The sequence below is a fragment of the Zonotrichia albicollis genome, chromosome 8 (assembly GCF_047830755.1).
Source record: "Zonotrichia albicollis isolate bZonAlb1 chromosome 8, bZonAlb1.hap1, whole genome shotgun sequence".
NCBI classification, from domain to species: domain Eukaryota; kingdom Metazoa; phylum Chordata; class Aves; order Passeriformes; family Passerellidae; genus Zonotrichia; species Zonotrichia albicollis.
Window position 1 is genome coordinate 1,929,388 of NC_133826.1, and position 17,961 is coordinate 1,947,348.

Below are 17,961 nucleotides of genomic sequence, written 5' to 3' on the forward strand. Positions count from 1 at the left end.
CTTTGCATTCCTGCTTCTCATTCAGTGATTCTCTTCCAGCTGAGCTTTGGGTGATGATGTCCTTTACTCTGGGTCAATCCCATCCCATCCCATCCATCCCATCCCATCCCATCCCATCCCATCCCATCCCATCCCATCCCATCCCATCCCATCCATCCCATCCCATCCCATCCCATCCCATCCCATCCCATCCCATCCCATCCCATCCCATCCCATCCATCCCATCCATCCCATCCCATCCCATCCCATCCCATCCATCCATCCCATCCCATCCATCCATCCCATCCCATCCCATCCCATCCCATCCCATCCCATCCATCCCATCCCATCCCATCCCATCCCATCCCATCCCATCCCATCCCATCCATCCCATCCCATCCCATCCCATCCATCCCATCCCATCCCATCCCATCCATCCCATCCCATCCCATCCCATCCCATCCCATCCCATCCCATCCCATCCCATCCCATCCCATCCCATCCCATCCCATCCCATCCCATCCCTCCCATTCATCCCATCCCATCCCATCCCATCCCATCCCATCCCATCCCATCCCATCCCATCCCATCCCATCCCATCCATCCCATCCCATCCCATCCCATCCCATCCCATCCCATCCCATCCCATCCCATCCCATCCCATCCCATCCATCCCATCCCATCTCTCCTGTTTCAGGATCTGTCCCCATGCTGTCCCCAGGCTGCAGGCACTCCAGGAGCAGTGTGGGCTGGCAGTGCCCAGCTGTGCTGGCAGTGCCATGGTGCACTCACCATGCAGTGGATGACACAGACGTTTTTGGGGTTCTGCTGCAGCCAGTTGTGCATGTTCTTGCAGACAGCGTAGAGGTTGTGCAGGCTGGGCGCCTGCCGGACGGGCCAGCTGCACTCAGACACCTGCAGGGATGGCAGCAGCACACCAACAGCTCTGTGGGAGCACCAGACAGGCCCTGCTCTGCTCATTCTCCCTGCCAAGACACCTACTCGTCCTTTACAACCCGGAGTAATGTGCTGCAATCCTACTCCAGCTCTCCTCGTGCGTGACTCCGCGCCGTGCCTCCCATGGCTTATGAGGAGGCAGACAAAAAAGCTTTCTCAGTGCAATGACATTGGGCTGATGTGTTGCTCCTGACTGCACATTTTTCAAAATTTACATTTCACATCAGATTATCTGGAGGGCTCTTCCAGAATGCTCCAGTCTCGCCTCGATTTCTAAAGGCTTTGTACAGCGTGTCCCTAAAAACTGCTCTGATTTGCACAGGGCACTGAGCATCTGTTGTTCTGAATCCTTCTCTGGCACAGGATCTCCAAGCCCTGTGTGACAGATATTGAACTGATGAAAAGGAAAGTTCTGTTCAAAAAAAATAAATCCTATCTAAGTATGTTAATGTATGAGCCAGAAAAATGAATGGCTCCTTAGAGCTGAAACCCCACAAATCTTAAAGTCTGCCTGGTCCCTATTCCTCAGTGTGCTGCTTCTGAGTCAGTCCTTGCTGTCCCAAGCAGCACATCAAATAGCCCTCGACAGACATCTCCCTTTCATCTGGTTTTAATTGAAATATCTCTTTTTTAAAAGGCATTTCTGGCCAGAAGAAATTTAAGGGAGGAATGTCCTGAGGCTTTTCCTCAGCTGAAGAATTGGTTCTCTCTCTCTCTCAGCTGACATTTGGCTGCTGCTCAATGGGAACAGGGAAGGAAGGAGATGATTTGCCCAGATGTTCTGAAACAGCCACATGCTCCCCAGAACTGTTTCATCTCTCAGAGGAAGGAAATGCTCCAGGTTTTATAAAACTTGCACTGCAGGTTCTGTCTGACACCTGCACAACATCTTGGAGCAGAAAGAGGCACCCAGATTCCAGCCAGAGCCCTGCCAGGCTGGGCTGTGTCCAGCAAGGATCCCAAAGGCTCCCATGGGATGCAGGGCCAGGCCAAGCTGGCAAATTCCATTTCTGTCTCACAGCAAGTTGGGTATTTATCTGATTGCTTTTTAGATCTCTGAAAGTTTTGGCTTCCAGAATATCCAGATGTGGCTTTGTGTTGTAGAAGCCACTCAACAGATCGAGCAGTGCTCCAAGTTTGGAGAGCAGGGAGTGACCATTCCTATTTACCCTCTCACCTTCTCCTGTCCCCAGAGTTTCTTTCATTCCTTCTGTTGTACATCCTTGATTTTCCCTGTTACAATTCCCACAGTGACCCTTCCACTGACAGTCCTCAGAGCAGCCCTCCCTGCCAAGCATCTGGAAAAGCCATTATCACTTCTCTAGTAAATAACACACGTTTCCCACCAGTCCATAATTACATATTTACATTGCCTCTAATTACACATCTGCCTGATGGTTCACAATTAGGAAATTAAATGTGTGCTTGGTGTTTCTATCAAACAGAACCTCACCAGCACTCAGCACAGACAACCTTGGGGAAAAGCAGCTGGGATTCTCCAGCTCTGGGAATCATGTATTGTGTTGTTCACACTTCTTTCTCATGAAAAATACTTGGAATCAGAATTTCCCAGCCCATAAACCGAAACCACAATATTTTATTAAAAGGTAATTTTATTTTCTTCCTATGTGAGTCAAAGCAATGGTTGCAAAGCACTGAGCTGCCCTTTGGGAGTGGCATTAAAAGTCACTTGTTAAAGTGTTGGGCAGGGTAGGAGATAATTCCAGGGATTCAGGAATTATGGCCAGCTCACACGGCAATAGATCTTTAATGCTGGGCTTTCAGAAGTAGATAATTTTTTCTCCACCCACAAACAGCATCAGTGGTGCACCAAAATCAATCAAGACTGAAGATTCTGAGCTCTTAATATCTCTTAATTAGTCTTCCTTGTTCATTTACTCGCATTTGAAGTCTGGTTACTGATGGCCACAGAGAAATTTGCTTTAAGTGTCAGTGAGTGGTTTCTGGTGATCAGAATTACTGAAGATAGATTCAGCTACACCTCAAATTAAAACTAAATTAGCCTTAGATTAGATTCATTTACCCTGACTGAGAGTTAAGCCTGCCTTTTGGGTTGAAGGCACCAAAAAGTTAGAAATTAAAAAAAAACCAGAACACAACACCAAAACACAGCACTCCCTCGTGGGAGAGGGAAAGAACAGGAAGTTTTCAGAAAGATTAAATCTAATCTTGCATTTCAGCAGCAGCATTTCATAGAGATTTCCTCTAAAAGCCATTAATGAAGCAGAGCCTCGCAGTGCTCCCTGATGCTGCTCTGGTTTTAGAGAGGGAAACTGGGCCAGGCCGTGCAGGTGGCTTTTTAAAGTCACAAGAGCCAAAATGCCCCTCAGATCCCCTTTCTATCCTGCTTGATTAAAGCCCAACTGCAAGAAAATCATCTCCCCCCTTCTATTGGTAATTTCTTCCAAAGGCTTTCCATTTTATTCTTTCCCTGCAGCAGCTCCAACACTCTGTAGGAACAGAATAAACTCTGGTTTATCTTTATTTCCCTGCAGCCTCTCCATGCAATGCCTTTCACTCTCCCAGGCTCCTCACATGAGCATTATCCCTGAACTTTCCAACTCTTTCATCCTAGCTAAAACTCCCAAAAACACCTCTAGCTCCTAAATCCCCTCAAACTGCGGGTCCAAGAGGAGCTGCTGCCCCTTTCCCTGGGGAATCTGCCCCCGTGGGAGGCACTCACCCTGTTGTGGAACTTGGCACTGCGATAATATTTGGGTGACAAGTTGAACACGGTGTAGTGGTCGGGGTGCCTGGAGTCCAGGAAGGTCCTGACGTCCTCAATGTGGTTCCTGAATCCCAGCTCCACGCCCTCAGCAGGAAAAGACATCACTGCCAAGGCAAGGAGAGGCCAGCATCACCGGGGTGCCTGCAGTTCTGGCCTTTGGAGCTCTGGGCGTTGTGTTTCTCCACAGTGCTTACCTATGATCCTTGAGGTAATGTAGGAAATATCCAGCTCTCCCTTGGTGTAACTAAGAGACAAAGCAGGGCACAGAATTTAGGCACTTCAGCAGCACGTTAGGAGTGTTTGCCCAGAAAAAAAAATCTACTTATCACACAAGGAAAATTCATCTTAAAATTAATTCTTGAGACGCAGACAGTGACCCAGCCTCCCCCTCTCCACATGCAATTAACTGGATACAAAACCTGCAAGAAAGGTCCCTTTTCCCTTCTGTCATTAATTTTTAAGTGCCAGTTTCCAAGAGAAATCTCCAGCAGTTTGCACTTTGCAGATCCCTCAAACCCTTTGGGGTCTTGCATTAAATTTCCTTAATTTCTTGTAGCCCCTGAATCCTTGGAAGGGGACAACACCAGGAGAGTCCCCCAAGCAAAGTCACCTCAGCCTGTCTTCCATGCCAAGGTGGATTTAGGGATGGGAACATCAGCAAGCACAGCAGAGAGAGGCATCAACGCCAGTGACAAAATAAATATTCAGGTGGTGTTTCACTGGAAGGATCCCACAGGGAATCCTCCAGGAGCTGGAGACCAGGTGCTCCATTTCACTGGCATTTCCCACATTTCAGGGTGCTGACGCTCACTATGAGCTCACATGGTTTTACTTGGGTTTTCCTTGAGGCTAAACCCCAACGGTGAGACAGAACCAAAGAAATTATTTGGGATTTTCCCCTTTCCTCAATCCCTGTGAGCTGTGCTGGTTTTTCCTGCTCCAGGTGCACTGTACCTGGCCACAGACTGCATGACCTTGGAGGAGGTGTCCTTCAGGGTGTCCTTCAGGTTGTCCTTCAGGTTGCTGAAGAGCCTCCCTGCTCCTCCCTTCACCATGTCCAGCAGGCCTCCCCCGTAGCTGGACTCCATGTCTGGTGACGAGGCACCTTCAACACAGCAAAACCAAAAATTACAACAGAACAAAGCCAAAAATTACAGCACAACAAAACCAAAAATTACAGCACAACAAAACCAAAAATCACAGCACAACAAAGCCAAAAATTACAACACAACAAACCCAAAGCCAACGTCACTGGTTTGGAATAAACCCCAACAATCCCCCAGCTCTGTCCACACCAAGCAGGTCCCCATGAGCTGCTGAGTGTCAGGCGTGAGGAAAAGTGGTTTTCCTCCTCCAAGGGGTGAGGGATGGCTCCTTCCTGCCGCTGTGTGCAGGTTGTGTTCAGTCTCAGCACAGGGCAAAAGATCTAAATTGGCCACTTCTCCTCTACATTCTGTTTTAGAACACAAGATGGCTCCTCGAGGCACAGGAATATTTCTTTTACCAAACTTCCTGTGAGCATGATTTAAAAAAAAAAAAAATAAAAGAGAGAAAAGGAAAAAAATCAAAGAAGCTTGTTGGCTTCCAAGCATGGAATCTGTGTTTGATCTCCCCTCAGAAAGTTTGTTTTCATGTTATTCTGTGCTGGGAGAGCCAGGGCTGGAAGGAGGAGATGTTCAAAAGGGGATTTGAGTTCTGCAGGTCAGCTTCTAAAGGAAAGCAAGGCAGAAAAGTGGCAGCTTGGAACAGGGAAAAGGGGACAAAGGATCAGAGGTTCAACAGCACTGGGCAAATTCTTACAGCTGGAAATGCTGCAGGAGAGCAACAGAAGGCTCTGAGAGAATGGAAAACTTAAAATCTTTAGAAATCAATCTGGAGGTTTAAAAAGTGGAGAGGAGAAAGAGAGAGAAGGAGACTTTCCCTGTATTTCCAGGAGAAGCAGCAGGAATCAGTTCCAAGGTTCCTGTGTCCCCTAAGGCAGAGAATCAGAAAGGATGGCTGAGGAAGAGATGGCTCCCACTGCCACAGGGATGGGATATTGGGAATTGGGAATTGTTCCCTGGCAGGGTGGGCAGGCCCTGGAATAGAATTCCCAGAGCAGCTGGGGCTGCCCCTGGATCCCTGCAGTGCCCAAGGCCAGGCTGGACCATTCTGTGTTCAGAATGAACCTCCAGCAGTCACCAAGCCCAGAATCCCAGAATCCCAAAATCACCAGGATCCCAGAATCACCGAGTTGGAAGAGACCTTCAAGATCCTCAATTATCCCACGGCACCCAGTGCCACATCCAGGCTTTTTTTTTAAACACCATTCCAGAACTTTATCACCCTTCCTGTAAAAAACTTCTTCCTAACATCCAGCCTAAATTCCCCTTGGTGCAGCTCGAGGCTGTGTCCTCTGGTTGTGTCAGTGCTGCTGGAGAAAGAGCTCAACCCCACCTGAGCACAGACACCTTTCAGGAGCTGTAGAGAGTGATAAGGAAATACCAAATAAAGCAACAACCTCCTTCCAAAACTGAAATATGTCAGGTGGAACCCTCCTGCCATGGCCCACCCTCAGCAGCGAGAGTTCAGCTGAGGGAGGCCCTGCTGACAGCATCAGCCTGGTGTTGGACAGGATGGGAGCTGGACACTGTGGAAATCCTAATTAAAGCACTTAAGTGCTGATTTTACAGAGGATCAGGAGATGGATGTGCAGGAGAACGTCTCCTCCCAAGGCAGAGAGAGCTTTGGAAGAGAACAGGGATCCAGGGGAGCTCAGAGGGATGTGCTCAGTACTGGAGAAGCTGAGGGTAGCAAAACCATCAATGTCTGGATTAGCCAGGCCAGGAAACTCATTCCTACCCAGGGAAAGGGAGAGAAACCACAAATCCAGAAGGGAAATATCCCCTCCCTATCCCCTGCAGTGCCACGAGCAGTGTTTGTGCTTATTCTCAAAAACCAAACGCTTTCAGACCAACCCTGCTTTCAGTGTGGGGCTTTGGAGGCAGAAATGGGAGAGCGGGACAGGTGTGGCCTGGAGTGATGGGGACATTTTGTCACCTGCAGCCAGAGTGACCAGAGCAGAGGGTCACACCCTGCCACCCCCTGAGGGAGCTGCTGCTGCTGGAATCCCAGATTTGGAATCTTTCCCTGCAAAATCTGCCCTGCTGGAGGCCCTGTCTGCCTGGGGGAGGGCCCTGAGCAGCCCCCCCAGAACCCCTCCAAGCACAGGGCTGAATTCCAGCCCTGCCGAGAGCCCGGGGGGAGCCAGCCGACATTGAGCAGGCATTTCAGACTCTGTCAGTCTGGCTATTTGTGCTGATGAAGCAGCTCTGAGCCTCGGAGAGTGGAAGTGCAAGGAGGATGCCTGGAAATTGAGGCTCAGCAGAGAAGTGCTGCCTTTCCCAGGTCACTCAGCAGGAGTGAACAGCCCCTTTCTGCCTGGAAAGGGCAGACAGAAAGCAGACGTGAAGCCATAGGAAAGGAAGCAGGTTTCCCTCAGGCTGCCCAGATTTTGTGCAACAATATCTTCAGTGTCAAACGAGGGGGGTTATTTTTGCTCAGGGAGCTGCTGCCTGTGCTTTTGTTAGAGGTGAAGTGAGGAAGGATCTAAATATTCCCTGTTCCTCATCATGGAATCACAGAATGCTTTGGGATCTGAAAGACCATCTCATTCCACATAGAAAAGCATTAAAGCTTCATCTCCCACCTTCCCCCAAAAAACCAAAAAAGGTTTGGGAGTTTTAAATCTCCTCTGACTTCTCTTCCAATGGCACTACAATGGGAAAATTTTTGTTTGTTCCTGGTTTTGTATCCCAAATTCCCCATTTCTATATGGTTTTCTTCTGCTTGTTGCAGTCTTCTCCCTCCCCACAAGGTATTTTCTGGGGGAAAGAAAGGGGTTTTGCTTGTTTTATCCCCTAAGATAAAGGTGGAGGCTGTCCTGTGCCTGGGCAGAAACGGCCCTTTTAAAGTTCCCTGCACTGAAAGGAGTCAAGCCACTGTTGTTGTGGCTTCAGCAACAAAGCCTGGATTGTTTTTAAGGAACACTCAGCAAAAAAAAAAAAAGCTGCTTTTTGTGCCTCTCCCCCCCAGCAGGCAGCAGAGCTCACGTTCCTCCCCCAGGCAGCTCTCCCAGCAAAGCCTGCCTCGTGTGGGACGTGCTTTCCCACCAGCCTGCAGGGAGCAAAGCCAGGCTGCCACAATCCAGCGTCACTCTGACATGGTTCCCACTCCCGGGAGGGTCTGCAGGGCAGGGGGAGCAGCCCTGCAGCAGCAATTCCTGCTACAGCAGGGTTGGAGCATCCTTTCAAGGGTTTCCCATGGCTGCAGGGGTGTTGGGTGCAGAGCAGAGATTCCACATCCCTGGGTACCCTCAGCATCCCCAGCTCCTGCTGTTCCCCACAGTCCATCTTGCAGAGGATTGCAAAGAGGAATTTCACCTCCCCTGCCCAAGGGAAGGGTGGCAGGAGATCCTAAATGCAAATCTCTGGGCAGTGGCTCCTCTGCACCCAGTGATAATCAATGGCTGAGACATTACCAAAATCAATATCAGAGATCTGAGGGCTTCAGCTGCCATCTGGGCCTGGAACCACCTGGGGTGGTGGAATGTGGGCTTGGATTGAGATTGGCTTCACAGGCCCTCCGACCCAAACCATCTGTGATTCTGTGGTTCTAACTGTGTTTTAAGGGCACAAAATCACATCCTGATACCCAAACCTTCCTTCCAGACATATCCTTCCAAAATACACATCCTTCATCTGGACAGCTGAGCTTTACCACATTTAAGCCAAGACTAAGCCATGGATGCTGTTATGGGCACTTGCATCCTGTCTTGGATCAGACACGGCCCAAGTGTCAGAATTACATAAACTTTTCAACAGTCACTGGGTGATGGTTTGGGAGAGAAATCACCACCAGCAGAGGCAACTAAAACAGTGATAAAGGGGCATTCACAGAGAAAACCTGCAGAAATTACTTGGGAAGTTCCTCAGACTCACACAGATCCCAAACACTGATTATTTTTTACCTAAGTTTTTGCTACCAGTCCCATCTGTCTCCTCCTCCTCCTCCACTGTCCCAGATTCCTGGTAGAGTTAGGTTCCCTATGAGGCTAAGCACACTTAAAGTGTTATTCCATAAAAATAAGCAGCAAAGCATGTGCAGAGCAGAAGAGGCTCTGCTCATTTGATAAAATGAATGCTGAGACCCCCAAGCCCAGGTTTCACTCATCCTGACACTTCCACTGTCCCAGGCTGCTCCAAGCCCCATCCTGGGACACTGCCAGGGATCCAGGACAGCCACAGCTGCTCTGGGCACCCTGTGCCAGGGCCTGCCCACCCTCCCAGCCAGGAATTCCTGCCCAAAATCCATCCAACCCTTCCCTCTGGGATCTTCCAGATATTCCTCCTTCTCCTGTCACTCCAGGCCCTCATCTAAAGGGTAAAACCATGATTCTCTCCTAAGCAGACAATCATGAGGCACAGAAGCATCCCCAGCACTAAGATATCTTCAATAATTTATTCAGCTGAGCAGGGAGTTGTTGCTTATGAGGTTGTTGTTTGGGGTTTTTTTTACTGCAGCTCTCCAGCAGTTTAATGCAGTTTCCAGTTCACTGGTACTGCCCCATCCAGGTCCTTTGCCTGGAGGAGAGGGAAAATGCCTCAGAACAGGGGAGGTTTATGTTGGATATTGGGAAAATCTCTTCCCCAAAAGTATTGTCCAGCCCTGGCAGGAGACATCCCTGGAAGGAGTTAAAAGACCATTTAAAAGATGGTCTGAGAGGGCTTTTCCAACCTGAGCAAGTCCATAATTCTGTGTTTCTGTTGGACAACAAAGGGTCCCCGACACCCTGTGGGAAGCAATCAGCACCTCTGGCAGCAAACTTTGGGGTAGGGAACTCAAGAACCTCTTTTTGTGCCTTGCTGGGATAAAACTCCAGAACTAACATTGCGTGAGGCCAAGGCTTTTTATCCAAAGGTTCGTTTGAGGCTGCTTAAACGCAAACTTAATGGAAATAATTAAGGTTCTTCATGGCAAGAATTAAGGTTCACTCTTTCTTCTTTTGCTCGAGAAATGGAAACTGAGGAGTGCAGCTGGCACCAAAAACATGGAGGATTTCCATAAAGAGGGGGTTTTACTCCGTGTTTTCTTAGCAGAATAGTGATATTGAGAGGGGAGGGGGGGATTACCACCCAGTGCTTGCTAGATTTGTTTAATTTGTTAAAAATTTCCCCTCATGAAAGTCATCTTCAGCAAGGCCCGACAGTGAGCCACCAGGCCGGAGCGTGAAATGTGTCTTTGGAGCTGATGGACATTCTCTGTGCTTCCCCCCCCTATCAAAACAACTGAGAAAAGACAAAACTCCTGCCAACACCCCATCGTTCAAGTGTCCAAAACACACCAAGCAAACAAAGGAGCCATTAAACAGAGCCTCCCCATTTGAAAAGGCAGCGAGGGGGGAACACAGGCCAACATTGTCCGGCCAGGCCTTTGTCCCCGTGCCAGTGACATGGAGATGTCTCTCTTCTGACTCAGAGACAAGGAATCACCAGAGCACAAGACATTATGTTTGCAAGTGTAAAACAGCTCAAGAAATCTCAATTTCGCCACTTGCAGTTTCTTTCAGAGGCTTTTTCTTGGTGGTTACTCTGCCTGAGGAAGCACAGAGCACAAGCAAGTCCATGCCCCAACCCTTTAAAAGCTTTTTTCTATCTTATCTAGATCATAAACACCACAGAACAGCACAGAAAGGGTTTTTTCCTTTCATAACAACTATCCTTGCTGTTACTTTTGCATCTTATTTCCTAGAACCTCTTCTTTCAATGCTCAGCCAGCTGCTAAGAAAGCAGAATTGAATGCCACAGCAAAAACCCAAATAAATTGGCTTCTTCAAAATTCTGCCTGGTTCTCATCTTGAGAGCACTTGCAGCAACTTAAAAAAGGAAGAGACAGAAGCAGCTCTGGGTAGATGCCTTTCTTGGAATCTGGTTTTATAACTCGTGGTGTTTTGTGTCCTGTGAGGTTCAGCTCAGGTCTCTCTTTGAACCTCTATCTCAAGCTGGGGGCATTTGCAGGAGGGAATTGGGAATTGTTCCTGTGAGGGTGGGCAGGCCCTGGCACAGGCTGCCCAGACAAATTAGAAGTGTCCAAGGCCAGGTTGGATGGGGTTTGGAGCAGCCTGGGACAGTGGGAGGTGTCCCTGTCATGGCAGGGGTGGCACTGGATGAGCTTTAAGGTCCTTTCCACCCCAAACCATTCCAGGATTCTGTTCAGGACTCAGCTGACCCCTCTGTGCCAGCTCCCTGCCATCCATGAGGAGCTCCAGCCTTCCAGCAGCAACCCTGTGCTTCTGCTTCCTGGCTTTTGCTTCTTTTCACTCTGAGCAACACCATTCCAAAAAAAAATATTAAGCCAATAATCAGGAGCACTTGGGAGTTGGAGCAAAGATGCAGCCACTGATTATTTTCCTTGCAGAAGGTGTTTATGAGGCTGCAAATCTGCATTAGGAGAGGATGCTTGAAGATCTAATACTTTGCATTAGTCTAAGGAAATTAATAGAAAAACCAAACAGGAGCCCAGTTCCTCAGCTCAGGGGAGTTGGTGACAGCAAACACAGCCCTGTTAGTGAAACCAGCAGCAATTTGCCCCAGAAGTGCCAGTGCTTTGCCTTCAGCACAAATCCTCAGCCATCCAACATGTGGAATTGCTCACTGGTGACCCACACACAAATATTCCACAGAGCAAAGGGCATTTCCCTGTGCCCAGGTGCAGAAGAAATCCAATATGAGGGGAAAGAAAAGAAAGGTTTGATTGTTCATCTTTTTAACTTGGTTGGAAAAGGTCTTTGGCTGCAGCAGAGCTGTGGCAGCAGGAGCTGGGCCGTGCCTGCCCCAGTCCCCCTGTCCTGGGGACAATTTGGGCCCCTCAGGACAAGGACATGGAGGGGCTGGAGAGTGTCCAGGGAAGGAAATAGAGCTGGGAAGGGGCTGCAGAATCCCTGAGGGAGCTGGGCAGGGGCTGCAGAATCCCTGAGGAGCCGGGCAGAGGCTGCAGAATCCCTGAGGGAGCTGGGCAGGGGCTGCAGAATCCCTGAGGGAGCTGGGCAGGGGCTGCAGAATCCCTGAGGAGCCGGGCAGGGGCTGCAGAATCCCTGAGGAGCTGGAAGGGGCTGCAGAATCCCTGAGGAGCTGGGAAGGGGCTCAGCCTGGAGCAAAGGAGCTCAGGGGGCCCTTTTCCAGACCTAATGATTCCATGGTTGTCTGTTCTGCTCCCCACAAGACAGACAGACAGACAGACCAGTGTCCCAGTGTCCCCCATCACTGGTGGCACTGGGTTCCCCCCCCAGACTGTTCTCTTCCTCCACTGCAAACAGCAGCTGCTCTGCCCCACAGAAAACTGTCACTGAAAATCAGGGGAAAAAAGAAAAAAGGACATAACGAGCTTGGATATGGCCAGGGCACCTCAAGGGTTTCACCTTCAGGGTCTGACACTGAATTCCACAGACAAGAGATCCCCTGTCCCACCAAAACCCAGCAGCACAATCTTTTCCCTGAGATGGATTTTACCCCACCCTTCTCCTTCCTGAGGAACTCAGATCTCTTTTCCCACCTGAATTATTCTCAAGCACTGCCCACCTTGGGAGTTTCAACTTTGGCATCATTGGGAGGAGTCTGAAATATTTATAATACCAATATTTTCTCTACTTAAACAAAAAAGAAATGCACAGAATGTGAGTGGTGTTTTTTCCTTGTTCCTATTAAGCCAAAATCCCAAGCACCTCATTCTCCTGTCTGTGTCCCTAATCCTTGTCCCCAATTATCCATCTGCAGCCTGTGTGAAAGATAAATCATGTCCCCCAGTCCAGGAGCAACTTCAATCACCAAATCACTCGGAATCACAAGCACACCTGAGGGGTGGATTTGGTTCTTTAAGCTGCTGTAATTTCATAGTTGGCAAAGAAAAATGGCTTTGCAGCGAGCTGGGAGAAATTAGGAATTTATCAGCCTGAAGTGCTCAGATGAACAAGAGAGATACAAGTGTGGAGTTTGGGTTTGGAGCATCACAAGCAGCACAAAAAATTTTAAAATTTTGTTTTGGAACAACCACCAAACAGTCCTTGTTAAATAAAGAGGTTATTAAAAAAATAACCTATAAATAGAATTCAAGGCCCACATTAAGACCTGAGTTTTTTTGCTGCTCAAGTGCCAGGTGTGTTGTTCAGAGCACCTGTAAAATTGAGGCAGAGAAAATGAATTGAAAGGAGAAAACTCTGGCTGAGACAGATCCCTTAAAAATCAGCTCCCAAATCCCAGAGCCAGCCCATGTGTTTGGGAAGAACATCCTGGAAACTGGTAGAGGCCATTAATACAGTTTAATGCTCTGGGCTAGAATCAGAGGAGCTGCAGAGTGGAAATGGCTGAATATTGCAGAAAACCTGTAAATAAAGCCATTGTCTGGCTGCCCATGAGCAGGGTTTTTTGTTTGGTTTTTTTTTTTTTTTTTTTTTTTTTTTGCTCAGCAAAACCAGAGAGCCAAATTGAGCTGCACTGAAATGACAGCCCAGGATGAGGCTGGAGAGGAGCCCCACACCTGCCTGGGAGCCACCACCACCTCCCACTGCCCCTCTGCCTCTGCTCCCTGGCCTGGCAGGAAATTCATCCAATTCATCCAGGCAATGGCCTTGATGATAGACATTAACCTGCCTGCAGCATCTCACCATCCCAGCAGCTGCCAGGACCCAAATCACTCCAACACAGCAGCCCACTGTGAGTAAGGAGCTGCTGGCACAGCCTGTGATTATGAGCAATTGCAGCAGAGATGTTGTAGCAGCAAATTCAGAGATGTTTCCGAAGTTTGGGAGTAAAGTAAGTGAGAGAAAAACAAACACCAGCCTAAAAGAAGGCTTGGAAGCAAATTCAGATGGCAAAGGGGAAGAGGAAAACATGATTGAGAGTGTTCAAGGAGGTGGGGCAGGGCTGGAGCAGCCTGGGACAGTGGGAGGTGTCCCTGCCCACGGCAGGGGTGGCACTTTAAGGTCCCTTTAACCCAAACCATTCTGGGATTTTATGATTCTTATTACATCATAAAAAATGGGGGAGAAAAATCAAGGATAAGGCTCTCCCTGCCCAAGCCCAGCCATGGCTCATTAAGGTTTTTTTCCCTCAAAAAGAGGTTACCAGGTTAAAAAAAGAGGCTGTATCTGAAGTGCTTGTTGGGTGCCTGTGGCCCAGCCCTTTCCCTCCTGGAACATGCAGGTGTTTTCCTTAGGAATTACAGTGATGGGCAAGCAGTAAAAGGTTCAAACTGAAAGAGGGGAAATTTGGGTCAGATTTACAGACGGAATTGTTCCAGTGAGGGTGGGCAGGCCCTGGCACAGGTGCCCGAAGCAGCTGTGGCTGCCCCTGGATCCTGGGCAGTGCCCAAGGCCAGGCTGGAGCACCCATGGCAGGGTTGGAATGGGATGAGATTTCAGGTCCTTCCAACCCAAACCATTCCATGACTCTGTGATTCCATGCTGCAAGACCACCCTATAGCAGGTGGCCATGAGTGTGGTCCCTCCCGAACACCCAGGGTGTTTCCCTGCACCACTCTGGGCTCCACAAGTTCCTGCAAAGGCTGTGGATGCTCCTGGAGGTGGGCACAGGTGAGGAACCACAACCAGAGGGGTCCCTTCAAAGCACGGCCACTCTCCCCACTCCTGGTTAGCCAGGCAAATTTGAACCTTTCGAGGTGAAGAGCTCTCTATCCCATTACCAGCCATAAAGACCATCTGCTCCCTTACTCCCTGATTAAAAAAAATGGTGCACGCTGCACATCATCCATCAGAATTAATCCAACTCACTTTGATGAGTGCCTTTTAGCGGGGTGGGGGGGGGGAGGAAAAAACCCAAAAACCTCAGGACAATTCTGGGCATCCAACCCGTGGTGGGGAGGGGGACAGATCCCAGAGCGCTCCATCCATTTTCCCTCATGCCTCGCACGCTCTCTCCGCGGGAGCGGGGGGCTCAGGAGGCAGCCCCGCGCAGGCTGCGGCGCTGCCTTGCCTCCATCCCGGCGCGCCCGGACAAAGGGCCGCTATTGTCCCCGCGGCCCCGGAGCCCCGCCGGGAGCGGCCCCGCGCCCGCCCCGCCGTACCTGAGCTGTCCATGGTGCTGCCGCCGCCGTCGGCGCGGGGCTGCGGCTGCTGCTGCTGCTGCCGCCCGGGGCTCCGGCCGGGCCCCGCGCCGGCCCCGCCGCGCTCAGCGCCGCTGTCCACGAGCTGCAAGGATTCATAGCCGTCACTGCCGGGCTTTTTCCGGTAGCTCCCGAGCAGGCTCATGGGCGAGCCGGGCGGGCGAGCGGCTCCGGCGCCGCGGCCGGGAGGGAGGAGGGAGGGATGGAGGAGGGATGGAGGCACGGAGGGAGGGCACGGCGAGCGCTCCGGCCGCCCCGAGGGGAGGGGAAGGGCGGGCCCGCCGCCGCCGGAAGCGGGCGGGGAGGACGCGGCAGCGGGAGCGTCCCGGGGCTGCGAGCCCAGCGCCGGCTGCTGCCGGCCCCGAGCGCTGCCGCCGCGCCCGTTCCTCCTGCCGGCCCTGCCTGCTGGCTCGGATCCCTCTCCTGCCTCCGCCCCAGGGCTGCGTGCGGGCTCTGGCAGCGCCGAGCCACACCGAGATGTCGGTGGGAAGGCGCGGTCCTGCCAAGGTCACCGCCTCCGGAGCTGGCACTGCCCGCTGGCACTGCCCGCTCCGCGGGAGGACGGGGGGCACAGCACCTCTGCACCGAGCCCCAAAACCCTGAGGAGCATCCCGGAGCGCCCGGCTGGGCGTGGGTGCCACCCCCGCTGCTGATCCCGCTGGGATGATGGGCCAGCATCCCAAACCTGCCTTGTGCCACCGCTGCTCCGGCTCCCGGCAGTGCCACCGACTGCTAAAGCCGGTTTTGTTGTTGTCACCCGTCTATTTTTAGCTGTTCCCATGAAAACAGACTCGGGAGCAAGCAGAGCGTGGCCCTGAGCGAGTGATGAGCTGTGCCTTGCTCAGATGCAGTTTTCAGCCAGGCCTTGAACATCCTAATTTCATTTTACACGGAACAGAGGAACCCGGGGATGCTCCAAAGGAAATGAGCACTATTAAACTCTTCTAAGTGGATTTCTTTGTAATTTAAGGGAAACTAAAGGCAAAAGGAAGCCCTAACAAACAGGCACGAGCATGCCTTTGATCTCTGGCAGAAAGGAAAGTTCTCTGCTCAGAAATTAGCCCAGCATTGTTTCAAAGCAAAGACATCAATAAGCAAGGCCAGGCTACACAGGGATGGAGGAAGGTGTCCCTGGCATGGCAAGGGGTGGGCCTGGATGAACCCTGAGTTCCCTCCCAACCCAAATAATTCTGGGATTCTCTGATTCCAATCATTTGTGTAGCAACACCCAAACCTTGAGGTATCGCTGGCACCTGGCTGAAATTTCCCTGCTGAAATTTCCTCTGGGGCAGCAGACATCTGCTCCAGCCCTACCTTGTCATGCGCTGTTGTTTATGTAACCCCTGAGATTTCATGGCACGGAGCAGACAAGGTACATCTGTGACCCAGAACTTCCCCAGAAAAACCCCGGCAGATTTACAAGCAGCAAACCAAAACTGAGCTGACCTGACATGAGCAGCTCCCTGCCAGCAGCAGGAACAGCCTGAACTCAAGGCTGGGGTTGTGGTTTCTACTCCCTCCATCCTTTGGTCTGTGTGGAGCAATTCGTGGATTGCAACACGGACCAGCAGGGATGGGCCCCTCCTCTTGGCACCCAAGCAGCAGGTTAATAAAATCAAAAATAAACACGTTTTCTGAGCCATTTTGTGTATTCTGATCAGCCTGGGCTAGTGGGAGGTGTCCCTGCCCATGGCAGAGAGTGGGAACAAGGTGGTTTTGAAGGTTCTTTCCAACCCAAACCATTCCAGGATTCCATGATCTTCGCTAGGGATCACATCTGTCAGCCTCTCCTGGTCAGTCTAGGACAAAACAATTCCTGTGCTCTGGGATAAAAATGGGAAATCTGTGGGGGGTGGAGGTGAATTTTCCTTTGTTTTGCTTGCTCAGGTAAAGCCCAAACACATCAAAACAGGTGGAGGAGAAACCTGGCACGACACAAACCCTGCAGAGCCTAAAACCCATCACTGTGGTGTCCACCTGTGCCCATCAGCTCCAGAGGCTCAGCTTGGACAAAATTCCATGTTCTCAATAAAAATGAAAATTCCATATTCTCAATAATCCAGCAGCCACTCCCTCACTGCTGAGCAGCCAAGGTCTGGCTGCCTCAGCTTTTTTTTGGGAAAAAAATTTAAAATTGCTCCTCCTTGTTGAATCTGTTGTTAATTCTTTTCCTTTTCTGAGGTTTTGGGGGATCACAGAGAAATTGCCACCACAGCCTGGAAAAGGGGGGTTCTGCAAAGCACAAAGAGACAGAGCAGCCACTCCAGGGGATTTTGGGGCACAGAGGGAGGAGGAAAACACCTCAAAGCCCCATCCTTGTTTGCACAAACTCAAGGATTAGGGAACCCTGTGGGTTCAGGTGAAGCTGCACTCTTCCAGCGGGAAATTTAGCTGAAAAGAACATTTAAAATAATATTCTCCTATTCTCCTCTCCCTCCCTTCTCCCTGTAAGTTGGGCTAAAGCAGGGCCTTGTGGTTTCTCTGGATTTTGGAGAACTACAGTATAAAAATGCTGTAACAACCAAAAAGCCCAACCAAAATCAAATAACTTTGAATTGCACGTGACTTTCAAAGCTGAAAAGGAAGGGAGTGAGCCCCACAGAAATATTCATTTATTGAGCAGTGGCTGGGGGCAGATCTGAGGGGCAAGGCTGGCAGGGGCCATGAGGGCTGGGGAAGTGTTAAGGACGTGCTAAGGAGGATTTCATGTTGCTCAAGCCTCAAGAGATACAAACCCTCCCTGTTCCTGACCTTGGGAAAAATTGATTTGCCAACCTCTGGCTGTTTTTCTCTGTCTGGGTTTGTTGCAGCCTCTCCTGGGTAAAGTCTCTCTTTGCAGCTGTAACCAAGCCCCCACTGTCCTGAGGTGCAATTCCATTTTCTGCCCCTCTCCTCCCATCAGCTGAGCAGCTCAGGTGAAATATTACACCCTGAATTCTTCAGGAGCACAATTCATCTGGGGAGTGCTGTTAGAATTGCAAATAGAGCTTGAAAATTACTTGAATACCTGGAGCAATGCCTTTAAAACCCCCCGTTACCAAACATTTGTTCTGGGAATGCTGAACTCCCCCTGCACAACAGGGAGTTGTGGGGCCACAAAATCACAGGGTCATGGAAAGGTT

General features: G+C 50.4%; 1 protein-coding gene across 3 annotated transcripts in view; it reads right to left on the reverse strand.

The window, feature by feature from the left end:
• Window positions 1–17,961, reverse strand: part of DNAJC6 (DnaJ heat shock protein family (Hsp40) member C6) — a 43,008-nt gene that overhangs the window by 19,252 nt on the left and 5,795 nt on the right. Inside the window, exons 2-6 of one of the 3 annotated variants that reach the window (XM_074545617.1) lie at window positions 14,801–14,924; window positions 4,640–4,790; window positions 3,880–3,929; window positions 3,641–3,789; window positions 772–894 (exon numbers count right to left, since the gene is read on the reverse strand). In XM_074545617.1, the coding sequence (XP_074401718.1) occupies window positions 772–894; window positions 3,641–3,789; window positions 3,880–3,929; window positions 4,640–4,790; window positions 14,801–14,813 (486 nt within the window). In that variant the 5' untranslated portion in view covers window positions 14,814–14,924. Of the gene's footprint in view, window positions 1–771; window positions 895–3,640; window positions 3,790–3,879; window positions 3,930–4,639; window positions 4,791–14,800; window positions 15,084–17,961 lie in introns of those variants that run through there. The other 2 variants (XM_074545615.1, XM_074545616.1) reach the window with 2 other exon arrangements.